The sequence below is a fragment of the Thunnus maccoyii genome, chromosome 21 (genome assembly GCF_910596095.1).
Source record: "Thunnus maccoyii chromosome 21, fThuMac1.1, whole genome shotgun sequence".
NCBI lineage: Eukaryota > Metazoa > Chordata > Actinopteri > Scombriformes > Scombridae > Thunnus > Thunnus maccoyii.
The window spans coordinates 13206288-13224433 of record NC_056553.1 but is presented as its reverse complement, the minus strand read 5'-3'; the positions used below and the strand labels follow the sequence as shown (position 1 = coordinate 13224433).

General features: G+C 41.2%; 1 protein-coding gene across 5 annotated transcripts in view; it reads left to right on the top strand.

Moving 5' to 3' along the window:
- LOC121887765 overlaps positions 1–18146 on the top strand; it is a 112549-nt gene that overhangs the window by 13745 nt on the left and 80658 nt on the right. For all 5 annotated transcript variants that reach the window (XM_042398728.1, XM_042398727.1, XM_042398725.1 and 2 more), the window contains exons 5-6: positions 15614–15740; positions 16025–16199. In XM_042398728.1, the coding sequence (XP_042254662.1) occupies positions 15691–15740; positions 16025–16199 (225 nt within the window). In that variant the 5' untranslated portion in view covers positions 15614–15690. The remainder of the gene's footprint in view (positions 1–15613; positions 15741–16024; positions 16200–18146) is intronic.

Sequence of the window (18146 nt, the reverse complement as noted above, 5' to 3'; positions counted from 1 at the left end):
TAAACTACTTGCAGCACTTTCTTAACTTCTCCTTTTTAGAGAGCTGTAAGACTGATTACACGAAGAGCGTTTAAGCCATTTAAAACTAATTAAGAGTGCAGATCCGGATAGTATGGGCTGAAGTGCTGCTCACTATGCTGAGAGGTGATAATGGATTTTTAATTAAATATGGGAACCAAAGGTCCCAAAATGGAGCTTACAGCTAACCAAGCAGTAGCCATTTGGTGACTGTACAGACAAGGTCCATTATTGTCTCCCTGGCCTTGAGTCTCTTCACTTTCTGCTTTTCTCTGCGGTCCTGCCGCTGACCGATCGCTCCTGGCGACCACAACAGCTTCTTGTAAACGTAAAAGGATAAATGATGTAAATGGGGAAATAAGTATCATCATGCCATTGATGTACAGTATATAAGTTAAGCGGAACAATTTTAAACACAAACCTACACTTGAAGGTATAATGCCAGTGATGATCTTTATTGCCTGATGCAGTATTTTTAAGGCTGACATTGATATTTGAGAGTTTAAAAATACAAAATGTTCTTTTTACACAACCCTTAACATACATTTTTTGATGAGGTTCCCTTTTTTTTTTTTTTAACAATTGCAACTAAAAACATGTACTGGGCAGGAAGGTTTACTGGTTAAAAAAATAAACTTGTCACTACTCTCTGTTTGGCAAACTATAGAACAGTGACACTGTTTGACATTTCTGTACTTCATTTTCCTGTCATTTATCGGCGGACATATACACCAATTAGCCAATATACATTTCGGCCAGGACGCTTCATCGGTTGGGTTCAAGTTATTTTATTTATCTTGCGCTGCTCTTGTCCTTGTTCAGTCTTGAGTAGGGAGAGAGAGGGGGGCAGACAGACAGCGCCACACGCTCGGAGGGGTGGATCCACTGAGAAGCTCTGGGACGGCAGGTCGGGGCTGCCTTCTGCAGGTCATGGTTTCACTTGTGGGTATTAATTTGGGAGGGACCAGCACACAACAGCTGTGTGTGTGTGTTTGTGTGTGTGTGTGTGTGTGTGTGTGTGTGTGTGTGTTGGCCATGGTGAGAGCTGTTGGAGGAGCTGGTGAGCAGTGAGAAATCACCTTGACAGGGCCTGTACTGTAGATCATACCAGGAGCTGATGCCACTCATGAATGCTGATTAGAGTCTACCGGGAGTTTAATTACTTTTTGCGAAGATGCTGCCGCTGTTTGTGGTTTGAATCTCACAGGAGCAGTTTGTTTACCAGAGTTAGCTGTACAGTTTTTAAAAAAGATAGAAAAATGGTCCTTTTGGCTAAAGAACAACTTTTAGTATCATCTAGTTACCAGCTGGTTGAGCTTAAAATTACAACACCACCACTAAAAATCTAACCAAAAGGGTCTGCTGGCAACACCAATATAAGATAATTTTGTTTTTTTTCGCAGCAACATACTGTGACTTATTTTCCAAGTTGTTTATACCCACCTCTAGCTTGTATTTATTCAATCTGATTGCTATTTTTTGTCCAAATTCACACCTTTGTCACATTTATTTGATCAAATCACATCCGTTTCAGAGTCACTGCTTGTGTCGTACAAATGCCAGCGCTTTTGGCAACGGCAGCAGATTTCTGTCAGCGTCTATCTTTGAACAACTCCCACATCATGTTCTGAGGAAGTGATTCCTTCCGCCTGCCAAAGGGGTGCAGTCCAACAACAAATGGCACTGGATAGGGGGCTGGAGCCGGATGGGGAGGGGTCTCTCATCCACTAGAGTGTGCACTCTAGATAAAAAAAAAAAATAAAACTAATCTTGAAGTTATTGTCGCCTTTGGAGAGTATAGGGATTTGGAGCAGTCATTAGAAGTAGTTGTTGCCTTATGTGTGAGTGTATGCACTTCCATGGACAGTCAGAGGAGGGCAGTGCTTAAGTGGAAACAAAGCAGAAGCTGTCAGAGTACAATCAGCTTCATATTATATGTGTGTGTAAAGCTCTGTGTTTGTGTGTATGTGTGTCTGCGCGTGCTAAGGTGTCGTGTGTGTCCTTGTTTATATTCTGTGAGCCGTGTGGGTCTCTCACAGGTCAATAAGAATGTGTGGTTTGCTATTATCTGCTGTGTGTAACATGCTGTTGGGTGTCTCTATTGTGCTATACATTACAGTAAGTAACACGGACAAACTAGCACAGAAATTATGCTAATGATGACAATGATTATGTTAATTTGACTTTACCAGTCCAGTGCAATGACGCTGAGCAACATGATTATTAATAGGATCACAACATGTTAGATCACATAATGGTTAAGATATGCTTACGGTCTTTAAGGGGAATCATCTGTGACAATACCCCTTTCATTCACATGCATTTAAAATAACTCTTTAAACACTACGCACCAACTACTACTACTTTTAACATTTTATAAGGTTAATTTTTCAGTCTGACTTTGTTTCACACATTTCTGTTTAAAATCGCAAATATATTGAAATGAACAACAATCTCCCTTCAGTTTTTGTAAGAAATATTGCTGCTAGCTTATACTTAAAATCTTTCTTTAGATATTATTAGATTTGATCTTTTCTTCTGATAAAATTAGAGAAGTTAGCTCAACATAAGCTTGACACGATGTCTCCGTCAGATATTAAGACATAAAAGGCTCTTATCTCTGCTCCAGCTGTGACTTCTCTCAGAGACAACTTTTAAGGCCGTTGCATGACTGCTCCGAACGAGAGTGAGACCTCAACAAATGCGTTCAGTCAGCGACCACATCTGGGTGTGATGCATCATGAAGACCTGTCAAAAAACTTTGATCCTGATCACTGTGAAAAGTGTAGACAAGGATGTAATATTGAATGTCCAGATGGTTTCCAAGCAGAGACAGACGTGCGGTGGCTTGGCGTTATCTTTAATTCATATCTGCTCAGCCGTTCTCACTGCATTGTTCAGGCCTTGTCTCTGGGCACTTGGAGATGTGCAACTAATTTAATACCGGGGAACAAACAAACTTAGTTTAGTCAGTGTCACTTTGGCTGGCACTCCAGCTAATTTGTGTGAACAGTATTGTGTATGATATAGTGCAACATGGTGAATGCTTTCTGTTACAATTGGAAATGACTTTTTGGGGTGTGTTGCCAAGAGCTTGATGATGATGCTCAGAAGCCCAGTATGGTTCACGCCTCACTGCTTCAAAGCAACCGCTAAGCTCCTTTTAATGATGTGACATAAACCATTATTGTGGTTGACTTAGTCTCATATACCTGTATTTGTCTTATTTAATTGCTTTTTTTTGCCTATTCATACATTAACAAAGAATAATGTTGTTAAAACGCCAAATATTAAACATTTTAATATGTGATATTTTGATTTATCTTGTCTGAATTTTATAGACTGTCTGTGTGGCCTGATTGTGTGTCAACTGCTGTTGTCACTTTGTGCATTTTATAACTTAAACAGAGGTTCATGAACCCAGGAAGTGCCTCTTTTCCCTGGGCCATGCAGAGGTGATGAATGATTCAGAGGGTTAGACACGCTCCTCTGCTATTGATTATGCTGCACATGTGCCTGTATGTGATTGGCAGGAGGTGAGAAAGTCCTGACAATAGTAGAGCGGCGTTTGACAGCGTCAGACGTATGAACAAATGTTTCAGAGTTTCAGTCACTGGCAGCATGTATGTGGTTTGTCTTTAATCCATGTCTTTATTTAATTAATTTTCAGTTAGGTATACAATTTCAATGCCAATATTGATCAGCTGTTGAGATGATGAACTTTTTTTTTTCCCAAGGAGAATAGTTGGCTTCCAAAGTTCAATGCATCTGCTTTTCAGAAACAACTGACAAATGTATGTTAATGTGTTGGCAGGATTTAAAAAGTGAAATGAGGCAGACCATCTTTTCAGATCAGTCATGTGTCACAAAGCCAGAGCCTCAGCTCTTTCCTCTCTTCTCCATGGGGCCGGGATGACCTCAATAATTAAGGGACAATTTTAAAATGCATTTCTAATTTTCTACTAGACTGAAAAGCTTTATTATGGAATAGCTGACAAAAACCCTCCCCTTGAATGGGGGTGACTCCTGGGCTTCCACTAAACTGGTCATGAATGCACAAACCATCTGTTTTTCTGGCCGTTTGTCAGTGTGAGCGTGGCGGAGGCAGCTGTCGGAGTGGCCCCGGTTTGAATGATGGAGCACACAACCTTTGTTTCGCTCGGCAGTGGCTTTGTGAGCTCTGGCTCGTCCCGCTCATGCTGCCCTGCGCCGGAATAAGGCAGGAGACGGTTTCTGTTGTCGGCCCACCAGTCACCACCAAGTTGCCAGGAAATACAGAGTCAGAGAAGCAGAAGATAGACTTGGAGAGAGCTTGAGGAAATTAAATGGGGGGACGAGAATGAATGAGAGGGAAAGAAAAATGAGGAAATGGACAGAAGGGATGTGGTAGGAGAGAGTTAAAGAGAAGGCAAGGTGTACGGCCGGTGAGTGCATTGTGTTGGTGAATGAGGATCTGGGGCATTGTGTGCTGGCCAATCTGTAGCTCAGTGGGTGAGGTTGTCAGGAGCCAGAGCCAGGGATGAGGGCCAGAGGGCCAGGAGAGAGAGGTGAGAGCAGCCAGCAGGGCTGAGGTACTGCAGGAGAGTGGAAGCATGAAAAAAAAAAAAGACTGTGAGGAGAGGGAGGATAGAGGGGTATAGAGAGGAAACATTGGCTGGTAGAGTTAAATCTATGTTTTTCTATTTCTTATTTTGGTTTCATGGTGATGACGCATGTTCTGGAGAAACTCTAGAGCCAGATGACGTTTCGACAGTAAGAAAATAAACTGTGAAAAATAAAGCAATGTAGGTTTTTAAGGAGGTATGTGCCTTCATTTAGGATTGTATGGGGGTGTGTGTGTGTGTGTGTGAAGGGGGGCCTCCAGAATATTACACACTTGAAACATAATTTCCTGGCCACATTATGCCTTTATATTTCTAAATTAAAGGTTGGCAGCACACTGGAGGATAATTCAATTCTTAGCATGCACAGTGCGTGCTCCTGCTCTCAGTTTATTTATCTGTTGTCTTGTTTATTAAGGTGATTCCCTCGGACAATTTTCCCTACCTCTTCCCTAATAAGGATTTACTTTTTATTTAATATTTACAATGACTGTTATCACCCGTTTGGGTGCCACTGGCCAGCATGACCTAATTGCATATATTTGCCTGGCTGATGCACTTGACCGGAACAGAGAGGCTGTGATTTTTAGGATACGGGGTCAACCCGTGTGTGTGTGTGGGGGGGGTAGACAGTGTGCAGTGTGTGTGTCTTATACTACCCGACACTAGACCAACATATGTCAGCAATAAAATACCATTATCATAAAGATTCTGTGTAGAGATACAGGTTGGTATCACAATCATTTAGCTCAGTTGTTGTTGTTTATGATATTCTGCAAAACTTGTGAAACTTCTGTCACTGACTTTGTCAGCAACTGTGGCCAAAAGCTGCATAAAGGCTCCAAAGAACATTTTGGCCAGCTCCTCTCATGTGTGTTTGTAATTCACCACAGCTGAATGGACGAGGAGCTGATAAGGTCTGTTCTTTGTGTCACAACGCAAAGCTTTTCTCACATGATTTGCTGTTTAGTCACAGTCTTATTGTGACTGTCTGCTAAGAAAGTGTCTTTTTGCTGTGAATGGTTTAATGAAGTGGCATGCATTATCCTCTGCAGTTTATTATTGTTGTTTGAAGAATGTGATGAGAGCTGTGAAAGCAGATGTTTTTTGTTGTATGGCAAAGAATTCAAGTTTGTGTTTTTTTTTTTTTTCATCTCACAGCCTTCATATGTCACACATTTGGCAAATGATATGCTGGTAGGAAAGAAATCCCAAAATATTGAAATAATTTCTCACTGTTTAGCCGTATGTTACATTTCAGTTGGTTGTCTAATACCAAATATAATTAAAAAACACTTGCTTTATTGCTCTCATCGTATCCCACTCCCCTGTAATGGCACAGCGATGTGGGCTGTGGGCTGGTAGAGCTTATGGTGGTAAAGCAGAGCTTAGCAGAAAGCAGTTGTGTTCTCTCACACGGCAGTCTGAGCATGGCGTTTTTCTGTAGCCCCGGGGCAGGCAGGCACCCAGCGCTAGCACTGCCCGTGCCCAGCCCCTCCCCATCTGTGTGTCACGAGTCAGATCTCGTTAGGGATGACTGCTCTCTGATGTGGACAAATTGTCACTAAGGGGGGACCTGGAGAGTGAGAGACACAGCTTTGGCTACTTCGAGGGGAGAAAGTGCAGGGGAAATGCGTGTTCAGAGGAGGGCCCCTGGAGATGGTAGAGGGGTAATGCTGTAGCCTGCTCCTTGCTGTGAGGTATGAGTATCCCTGGGGTTTCATCCAGCTCCTCTGTGGTCTCATGTGTATCTGACTGCCTGTCTGGGTACTAAGAGTGGCCAGGAAGTCTGGTTAGGTAGTTAGCTGCACTTTGTGTAGGAAAGACACCATATGAAAATCCCATATGCGCAACATGATGTCTCTTTTCTTTGCTGAGATGTTGAAGATCAGTGTGCCAATAGCTTGAAAGTGAACAATACCCCTTTTTATTTAATGAGGCCACTCCAACAAACAAAGTCACCCCCTTTTCTCTTTGAAAATAGATGCTTGAATTGCATCAGGTGCACATTCTCATTTCAATTGTGTTGATGGAAACCTCCAATAGACTGCCAAGCACTCATTCATGATCTCACACTTTTGTCTCTTAACCTCGGAGGCCCACAATAGGCCGTGCGGTGACAGAATGGCCCCTCTTTTAATGGTTAACGGGCCAAGAGAGGCCAAGCATCAACACCAGGCTTTGAGAGTAGGCTGGAGAAGCATATGGAGCTCTAAATAAAATTCAGATCAAGCACAATGATAGCTGAAGTCTGCTTTTGTGTGAGGACAGCCTGGTGAAAAAAAGGGGGTGGAGTGGAAAGTTAGATCCCCATAATAAGATCGTGAAGCATGAGCAAATGAATGTATGGCTCTGTAATGCGGCATGCTTTTGAGACTAGAGGAAAATTGCTGCAGCAGTGGCATTGTCGGCGACAAACTCTTCAAACTCTTTTAGCCCTTTATTACTTCAACGGCCCGGCTTCAATGAAGCCTCATCATCCGCCCAGAGTCCTGCTTCTAATCAATGACTCTGACAGTTGACAGATTTTCCAGTCTTGCGGTCTTTGTTAGAGGCTGATGACCTGAAAGGGCTTGGGTGGTAGGGCAATGAATAAGATGTTTAAAACTAATAAATAAAACCTCCAAAAGCTGCTGTGTGAATTGTGTGTGTGTGTGACTATTGCAGTAGTAGGGGTGTGGGGGGTGCGGGTGAGTGGGGGTGGGGGGGGGGGGGATTTTTCTCTTTTCCTTTTTTCCTCCCTCTTTTTTCACACTTGCAGAATCTGCGGCCTTTGAAGGACTTGTGAAGCCGAAGGCGTCCCGTTGCTCAATCAAACAGATTAAGTCAGTCAGACAAGCAGCGATCTGTCCCATTCAATAAAGTTACTTTTGTCATGCTGGATCTCAGAGGGCCTCATATATGCATAACACCAGGCTTGGACATGTCACTGTTTTATCACACTGTGAGCAGGCTTTGGCTAGATTTTAGTTTGCTGTTTTTATATGGCTTTTGGATTGCAAAACTCTCTGTGCTTATGTCATTATTTAAAAAAAAAAAATCATGTTTCAGATGAACAATATAGATTTTTCCCACTGATATACCTACTTAGACAGTTTACTCGAAAATGGAAAAAAGATCGTTCATTAAACTTTCTGAGAAAGGTGAGCACATTGTATTTTTAAAGCACGGGCGACCCAGTAATGAGGACATCTGTTTTCATATGGTCCTTGACACATAGCACCAGAAATTTGATGTCATCCTGTCCAAACTGGTACATGGCTGGCAGACAGCATGGCATCCTGTGATTGGTTCTGACAAGCCAGTGACAGCTCTGGAGGTGAGGAGGGTGCATGACAAAGGGCAAGCAGAGGATGAGGGGAACGGCGTCAGGCTATAGGTCTGCCAGTCTTTACTGCCTCTTCTACCCGTAACCCCCCTCATAACCTCCATCACCCCCCCCCCCCCCCCCCCCCCCCCTCCCCCCCATAGCATTCTGCCATCAACACCCACCCTCAGACCAATCAGAGCCTTAGTAGATGACTTCCATAGTCTTAACATTTTACAGCAATACGGCGCATGTTTATGCTCATATTATATATCTTTGCTACTTATGCTAGGTTTAGTTATTATTTTGACTGTAAGGGAGCACCATGTTTTTAGAGAAAAAATCTGCTTTGCATTATCATCTGCACCAGGCATCTTTCTACATGTGCAACCCTGTCACCTAGAAATGTAATTTATATACTACTAGTTTGTTTTCCGTAATGTGTTTAATGGGACACAGAAGGTCTATCAACCCTAATGTGTTTCTAATCATGGTTTTGTTTAAATCACAGAAAATGTCCATCACAAGCTCCCGGAGCCCATTGTGATGTCTTAAAATGTTGAAAACCCAAAGATGGATTTCTAACTATATTATATTGAAACTATATACTTCCTTTCTCAAGCTTCAAGACAGTGTTTTTTATTATTTAACCAAGAACAAGATCTTTATCTGACCTTAACCAAGTGCTTGAGTGCCTAAACATAACTATAAGAATATGAATTATGCAGATATTGTAGGGAAAACAAATGGAATACATTGAGTCAACTTTTTGCAGATGGGTTCGGTATGAACATTTTGATATTTTGCGGATACTTTCCTTAAAAGCGTTTCCTCATTATGTTGAAAAACAATATTTGAGCAGCTTTATGTTTCTCTCAGTGTGTATTTGCTGTTGCAGACTAGAAGTCTATAAATGTAATTAGGAGGTTGAAATGTAGCAGCCACTGTGGTTTATGGCTAGTATTGTATGTAGATCTGATTTAAAGATGGCCACCTGCCATTATGAAAATCAGAGGCTGCCATGCTTTTACACACAGCTGAGCACTGTGGGAGCCAACGGAGCCTCCTTGACATTGAGCGTACAACAGATTTTTGGCAGTGATATCCCCTCATCATTTTCTCCTCTCCCGGACATAAAAGGGAATCCTCTATTTTATCGAAGCGCCATTTATTAGAGCCGCTAATGAAAAGAGGGGGCTCTGTTTAACACACTGACATTTTATTGTAGGGCATTCTGACTACATCAGTAGATTGTGTCTGTGTTGGACTCACAAGGCAAATTGGCTGGCTGTTTTCTCCTCATGTGGCCAGTCTCCAGTGTGACCTTGCATTAGTGCATATGCTCACAGCAGGGTCACTGGTTGAGGGCATGATCTGCCAGCCTTTGTTTATGAAAGGCAGACAGCACAAGCCTGTAAGATAACATATTTCATGCAATTAGTGGTCTGGTGTACTGCATTACAATGTCTATACAGCCACAGTAAACAACATACAGTAGATTAAAGTCTAATTGTAGGTTTTTTTCAGCTGTATGTATTCATAAACAAATACTTTTTTAATGTAATGGTACAAGAAAGTGTATTCTTTAAAGAATTTACACAACTACAGTCTAAACACGAAATGCTCACACATTTTATATATTTTCTCTATTAATTGATTAATTACTTGACCTATAGAATGTCAGTAAATCATCACAAGCTCCCAGAGCCCATTGTGATGTCTTAAAATGTCTTGTTTTGTCTGCCCAACAATCCAATACTCAAAGATATTCAGTTTACTATTATAAGAGATGTTGAAAGCTCGCAGATATTCACATTTGAGAAGCTGGATCTTGCCATTTTTGCTTTAAAAATTACTTCCAATGAGTCAATTTTAAAATCTATCTCTTCTGATGAAGATGTGAGCAGGATAGCTCTGTATACATCTCGGGCGATCTTGCTGTTCACATGATTGAGATGGTTTCGATATGATAGAGATAGGTTGACAGAGTCTGTCAGTGTGAAGTCGGCAGCAGCTCTGACGGCAGGCGCCCTCTGACAGTTGCTCTATAAGGCTTGGTAACCAGCCTTTTTCCTGGGAGGTGTTTACTGTCACTGTGTGTTGTGGGTGCCTGGCAGCAGTATTTCTCCAGGCTGTCAATCTCCACAGACACTAACCTGCCATGTTAGATTTGACCTCCACAGGGGAGATTACTGTCTTCAAGCTTTGGAGGCATCCTTCATTTTTCCTCTGCTCTGTAGGGATACCTGCGAGAGGGAAGACGGGCATGCACGCAATATTCACAACATTCAGATTAGGCCTGAATATTCATATGTCACGAAAATGATCTCATCTCTAAACATCTGCTACTACAGTTTTATTACAGTGAGCAAGGATGCTTTTTAAATACAGTAAAATCTCATTTCCATGAATTGCAGCACTACTATTTCTATATTCCTAATGGATTTTATTTCAATATCCAAAACTACATTTCTACAATATGCAGTATGTGTTAATATTAGGAGGTTGGTTTGTATAGTTGCACTGCATATCCTTGTTTCTGTAGAGAGATGAGTTTTGGAGAAGGACACTGGCTGTGAGTTTTAATGCAGTATGTGTGTGGGAGGTCTCTGAAATGCCTGTTAATTAATGGTGTTACATGATTACTCTCAACACAACCAGTATAGGTTCCAGACTGAACTGTAGTATTTTGGGATGTGATTTTTTTTTTTGTGTGTGTGTGTGTAAAGCCCTTTTTATGTATTGTGTGTATGTTTGTGGGTTGTAGGGGAAGTTTTCAGTTATGGTGGGTGGATTTTAAAATTCAGCTACAAAAAAACCCACCCAAAAAAACAAAATAAGACTGGTGATATAATTTCCTGAACTCAATCTGCTCTGTTATAAGAACTGTAACTGAGTATTATAATCCAACACTGTGATTTGACTCCTGACCAACAGGTTTGTGCTTCTTAACTTTGGCTACAGATCGGGGATGCTCCAATCTGTTGGATTGTTATCGGGACCATTATTGACTTTATTTATTGAGGTTTTTTGTAAATGTCATAATAAAATCCTGCTATCGGTTACATTTATTAACTCACAGTGGGCCAGCAACTCAGTTTTTAGCACCACATTAATCTCTTACCCAATGTTATCTGATATAAAAATAATCCCATGTAGTGTTGGTATACAGATTTTGAACATGAGGAAAAGGAGAGCTCTAATTCCTAGTAGATACTTGGAGTAATAGTTAGACACTTTGGAAAAATATTTGCTTTGCTTATTTGTTTTCTTGCCAAGAGTTAGATCAATACCACTGATATATGTCTGGTAAACATGAAGCTACAGCCAGTATAAAGTCTGGAAACAGGAGGAAATGGATAGCCTGCAGCCATCCGAAGGTAACAGAATCTGAGTACCAACACCTCTAAAGCTCACTAATTATCATGTTGAGTTTGTTGTAATCCATGCAAAAATCGAAGTTCAAAAACAACAAGTTGTGGTTTTACAGGGATTATGCACAGGACTAGTTCTTGGCAGGTTCCTGAAGTCTTATCATCACCGTGAGGTTACCCGGCAACCAGAAGTATTTTTGGACAGAAAAAATTTTATTTCTCAAAATGTCAAACTATTGCTTTAAGGTACTGGAAGTGGTATCAGAAGAGAAAATGCTGGATCAGAGCATCCCGACTAAAGATCCAGTGGAGATCTTACCTGTTTGGTTCAAACGGTTTAAGGTTGATACTGTTAAAGTCTAGTCCAGACACGCAGAACAAACTGCTGGCTGTTTATCTCAGACACAAAAGTGAGTCAAATACTGTGGCATAGAGACAGTCTGTCCCTGTTGTAACACCCCCCCCCCCCCCCCCCCCCCCCTTCTGTAAATGACTAAATGACATTCAAGCACATTGAGATACTAGCCAGTGATTCATACAGTATGTATTACAGCATGTTCATATAAGTTCTGTGTTCAGTTATTACTGTTAATTTGAATAATTTTGTTCTTGTTTGGCCATTTTTTTTTTACATGGATGCCTTTTTTTTTTTCATAAACTGTGTTCAACTTTGCAGTAAAATATCATTCTTTTTATATTTTAATCTTTTTTTCAAATAATTATTGCATAGAATTTTGTGATTGTCCTGTTGAATATGGATACACCGCTGCCCTATCGGAGGCTGGTTCGACCCGTAATGATGTTGTTTGAGATGGGCCATCGCACATAAATTTACAGCTCTTTCCATTCTTATCATAAATTGACTGGTGCGCTAAGAACGGGCGGTTATACAGTCGCATAAAACCTCCAGTTATGGCCTGTGTTCTGTTTAGCCCTTGATAGAAACGTGGTGTTGCTTCCTGGTGTATTTTTGACCATGAAAATTATAATGGAACAAAGATTAGAATGAAATTATCGTGGCCGGGAGGCATTTACCCGCCGTGCTGAGGCGCACTACACAGGGTTAGGGGAGGGGGAGAAAAAACCCTGGTCCTCAAGAATAATGATAATACATTAGGCTGTGAGCGTGCTGGTATTATTGCTGTACATTATGTATGTTCCATTTATACTACCTCACACAGCCCAACCACTGCTGACGGATAGGTCATTACTCCCCGCACCGATGAACACTTATCAGGCCCCACTGCTGTTTATGGCCAGAATGAAGAGCACTTGTCAGTCAAGGTCACTGCTTTGTGTGTCCTCTTTAATAGTTCCTTCTTCACAGTTGTTGAACTTTGTATGCTAGCTCGGGCCCCCCTCTAAGCGGCGAGGGAGATAGGCCGGCTGCTTTAACAGGAAGATTCAGTCTTTTATGTTGTGTAGAGGGACGTCCTTGCTGCCAGTGTTAACAGCCACTGTGTGTTTGACTGGTGGAGATTCTGGAGAGCTTTCACTGGTCTGAACAGTTTTGAATTATGTTTCCTGTGTGTGTGACCGGCAGAGTGCATCTGTGTTTGTTTCTTTCCCTGTCTGAAGCACGGACACAGTGAAGGAGCTTTATGTATCGCATAAAGGTCTGCGCATACTCGCTGCAGCAAACAAGCTGCTTTTTCCATGTTTGTGTGTGTATGTGTGTGTGTGTGTGTGTGTGTGTGTGCTGTGAGAGTATATGATAAGTTCGGGTGACAGGATCCTAAGAGCCTGCTCTAACTGGAGGGCCAATGCTAATGCATGGCTGGTTGCGTTACACCAGCTAGTGCTGAAATCAGAAGTGGCCCACAGTGCAGTGCAGGGTTTGGCCCTGGGACAAAAACAGATTTTGGTTGCCTTGGATTCTTTTAGCCTCAAGCCCCTTATATTTGTCATCGCTGCACAAGTCGTATCTCTGTATCTTGTAGCACTGTAGGCCTGTACGAGCAAAGACACACACACTTGTTTATCCAGACTGCTTAGGTAAAAAGGCTTGCCCCATGGTGACTGTCGGTGTTGTTTTATGTTACGTTCTGATCATATTTTTGCTTGTTATATTTGTTTTCTTTACTAGTAAAATAGTCATCAGTAGATTTTAGTTTTAATATCAGTCATTCATAAACTGTTGCGTATTTTTAATTAATGCACATTTGCAGTAGTTTCTGCTCACGTGGGATTTTTGTTGACGGATACATCCAAATTAAAGACTCAGATTAGCATTTTTACCAGTGTTGTCTGCACTTAGCAAAAAAAAAAAAAAAAAAAAACAACAACAAAAAAAACAAAAAGCAAATGATGTATCAGGTTTCCTCACAAGGCGTAAGATGAAATCACAGGTGTTACCGTGTGTTGCACCATGCAGACAACACACTAACAGCACACTCACAGTGTCACACAGACGTTTTTGCCTCCGACACCAGGAAGCTCCATCTCTGAAAATCACTCTTATCTTTGTCTCAAGTCTCCCTTCAACTTAACCCTCCGTCACAGCCTTATTTTGACTCTGCTGTCATAAATCCAAATGGGCAATGGTTGACAAGGTGCTTTTCATTGTCATCATTTTTCCTTTAAGTCACCTAAAATGATTTACGGTGCTCACCTTCCTGGCCTGTTTCCCCCCCTAGAAAACCCCCTCCACAGTCCAACTCTGAGCTGTAAAAATGAACAGTTCCTGTTTCTCCACTTTGATGCAATGCTGACAGGAGTCACTTTGATATACTTGGGAGGATGAAATTTCGATCCGTCCAGTTTTTTTTTTTTTTTTTTTTTTTCCTCCTCGTCCCGAGGCTTCATCTTTGCAGACATGGGGAGCTGTCATTTCGCAACACCCTGTGACGTGGGTGACACTCAGCCGTTATGACAGGTGCTGGACAGCAGACGCACTCTTAGGCGAACTGGCAATATTTCTTCAGGTAAAGCTGAAATGTGTAAACAAATTATCTATAAATTCATCACAGCAGATTTTTCCTATACTTTAAAAAAAAATAAAAAAATTCAAGCATTCACTCCACTACTGGATGTGCAGGAATTCTGAGATTAAAAAAAACAAAAACAAGTAACTTGTCACGTCATTTCATCTCAGGTTTTGAATTTTGCAGTTCAATCTTTGCAGTTTGGTTACTGTTTGGTAATACTGGCAAATGAATTAATTAATAAAACTTGTGCATGGCTTTAGGTTTAGCTAAATGCTCCGAAATCCCACCCTTACCACACATACTTGTGCAGAGATACATAAATCATTCGGTCTCTGATACAGCCTTAAAGAAGTCTTGAAAGAAATTGTTTTGTATCATAAGATTTTAAATGATTTTTATAATTAAGATTCATTAGGATTCACTGAATAACAGCAAACCTGGCTTGTTAAGATGAAAGATTTGTTGCAGTGTGTTCTGGGTTTGTAGGCTATGCAGTTTACTGTGGGAGCCCACAGGGTGTGTGTTCACAGTGTTTCCTGGATTAGACACCTTGGTGTGGCCTGTGGAGAGATGTTCATAGTCCGTTGTTCACACAATCTGCCTGCTACAGCTGAGCTGCCCTTTGCCAACAGGCCTGGAGACAGGATGGACAGATTTAGATCCACATGTCGCAGTTCTGTTTTGGTGGAGCTCATCATTTATTGTTTTCTTGTTTTGTGCTATACAGTTGAGGATAATTCTTCTGAGGAAAAAATAAGGATATTCTAGCATGTTTAGCCCATTAATGTGTCTTGATGGGTGTTTTAGCTCATGTGTGTGTACCAAAGTCTTTAACAAAAAGCTTGAGCCGAGAGGTGTGTGTGTGTCACCATGTCTAATCATTATGTCGGCGGATTGGTTACTAGATAACCTGGCAGTTTGGTTCATAATTGCACAATTCACACAGCTTACAAGGCCTATTGTTTTACCACACACACGTACACACACAAACATGTTGACATGCTCATCTGTCACTAGGAAAACTGCCACAGGCTGTGGCCTTGGCACAAAGACATTCTCTGAGCTGAGTGAAGATGCTTGGAGCCAAGATGCACCCAGTCAAAATGTTGAGAATTTCAGATGCCAGAATAGACAGGCACAGGCGTTGATTTGAGGAGAAATGATGTTGAAGCAAGTGCAACACAGTAGATATGTATTACAAAGATGTTTTCTCTGCTGGTTGGTTTTTACAGCTTTGAAAGGGGGAAGGAAAAACACTCGGGTTATAAAACGTATTAGAGCATTGATTGTTGCATATAAAGCTCTAACTGTACATAACACTGTTGCAGTACAAAGTTTTTAAAACATTTTTTTTTTTCAAACTATTGTTTTTTTTCCATCCGACAGTCCGTGCCAAAAACCCTTCTTGCCTCTAAAATTAACTCTTCAAAAGAGCTACAGCAACGCAGAGCTAATGAGACACCATGTGTGCAGGGTGTGGTCAAGATGGATTGTTTACTTCTAAGCAGGAGCTGTAAGTAGGCATTATTATCATTATTTTGCATCTGCATTCGTTCAAGAAACAGCTGTTGAATTTTGAGCGAGATTTAAAGTGGCAGGGCCTGGAGTTGTTCTTGTTCATTCAGCTAACTTAGCTTTGACATGATGGCTTCTGGCAGAGTTTTGTGCTGAACTCAACATCTGTGACACAACCGTCAGCACCACTGACCAGTCCTCCCTCCCCTCCCTCCCTTTCTCTTTCTCTTCTGTGTTTACATATTTCTCTTCGGCCGTCCTCCATCTTTCCCTGCCTTCCAGGATTGCCCAGTTTTGGGGGCTAAAGACCAACACAGAAAAAGTGGGGAAAACGGGAACCTCTGATGCCACGAGATCACTTTCTTCTGCCAGTAACCATCTCCATCACTGCCACATCAGCTGGTCCCAAGGTTGTGAGGTCAACCAAACATCTGGCCCCTCCACCATGTTCTCTAAGGTCAGTGGGTAGCATCTGTTTATAGACCCCGCCACCTTCAATGTCTCTGACAACGAGGATCATGCTGAGAAAACCAGACAAAATGCTTTGATTAGTCATAAGTGTTGACAGGCAGTAGATCTGATGTAAGTAAACCTGCCACAGTCGGTGCCAAACCTCTACACATTGTATGGAAGTCTTTTTTTTCCAAATGATACACATATAGTGAGTAATCACAGATTTGATGCAAACTTCAAAACAAATTTCCCCCGACCAGGTAAATAGGGTATAGAAAAACAGGCAGGCGATATTCTATATTTTAATTGTCAACAAAGGTAAAGGCCAAAACTAACCATGAACTGATCCCACTAAGAAGTACTGTCTGTGTAGCCAAAGTTTGATATACAGCAGCTTATTCCTTGGTACCATATACCTCCATTGTTTTCTGAAAATGATTAAAACACATCAATGCTAAACACATCATGTCAGTACTGGCTGATATTTTCCTTCATTACCATAACCACGGCCACTTTACTGTAGTTTATTTTGAGTCAATCCTATGAACACAGTTCTATATACTCACTAGAGCATCAAATGTGTATAAATCTGTCCCTAACAAATATAATGTTTATTCCTGTTTGAGTAACATTTCATGGTATTTGTTAGCAATAATGAAAATATAGAATAACCACCTAACCTTATTCTTTAACATTTAAAAAGACATACTGATTATGCATACATGTGTGATGTCATTATTTCCTCATCAACATATAAAATAACTTAAAAAAAACCCACAAAATAAATACAACTGCATTTGAAGGTCATGTTGCCTCTCTTGAGCTCGTGCTGTTTTATTAAAAACTTGGATGTCAAAGAGCTAATTGCCAAAGCTCTCTTATAGCTGTTAAATTCAGCTAATTAGCAGACAACATGTTGACATAACTGTAACTAACCTCAGAGATTAGCTTCCTTTTAAGAGTATTACTTTGTCCACCCTCTGTACCTACACAAAGACAAGTTGCTGTAAATATAACATGCTGCTGTTGACTATTCTTGATCTCTATAATGTATTTTTGGAACAAAACAGAGGAGCCAGTCATCCTACAGCTGAAGATATGACAATCAACAAAACCACACGGTTTTCACTTAAAAGCGATAATACAATGTCCCCTTAATTCTTGTATTACAAGGAAGTCTCTATCTACATTTCTACATCTACATATCAGCTGTTTGGATGAAGACAGAATGTAGAAATGTGAGTTCACTTGACTTATCTGAACACTACAAAACCACTGATGTAGGTGATGCAGGGTTGTGAGCCAGATGATTTGGTAGCAGGCACCTGTCCCTTTGTGTCTGGTCCCGGTGAAGTTTGAGCAGCAGCCGGTGCTGTGATGTCAGGGGCTCTTAGGGGTCAGGACAGGAATTATTGAACAGAGGGTGGCTGACAGAGGGAGCTGGCACTGGGAGCAAACAGATGTTGCAATCATAAAGAAATACACAACCTCTGAATTAAATATGAAGAGCGGGGGCAGAAAGAATGGAGGATGGTTTGACTTTGTCTCCGCTTCTTGGGCCAATCGCGACGGTTTGTTGCGAGTTTGAGCGCCGCTGGTTGGTCGGTCGTTGTCGTGACGGGAACCAGGTGAATTATCTCGAATTATGCTGGTTTCTTAAAAAGGACTTGAGAGATGTGACCAAAGGCCTTGAAAATAACTTCTTTCAAGAAGACAGCTGTTTGGAACATACTGTAGATTCATTATTCAGAAGCGCAGGGTCTCAGGACACAGCATGTTATGTCAAAGTGTTTTAAAGCATTTACGCCACAGCAGCTCAGTGATGAAATCTGTAAAAAACAGAGGAATCTGACAGAATGTCCTCAGAACATTGTTTTACCACAAGTGTTTTGTTTCCTAGTCATTTTTACAGGGCATCTCCCTCACAAGGAATTACAAATCTGTCTGAATA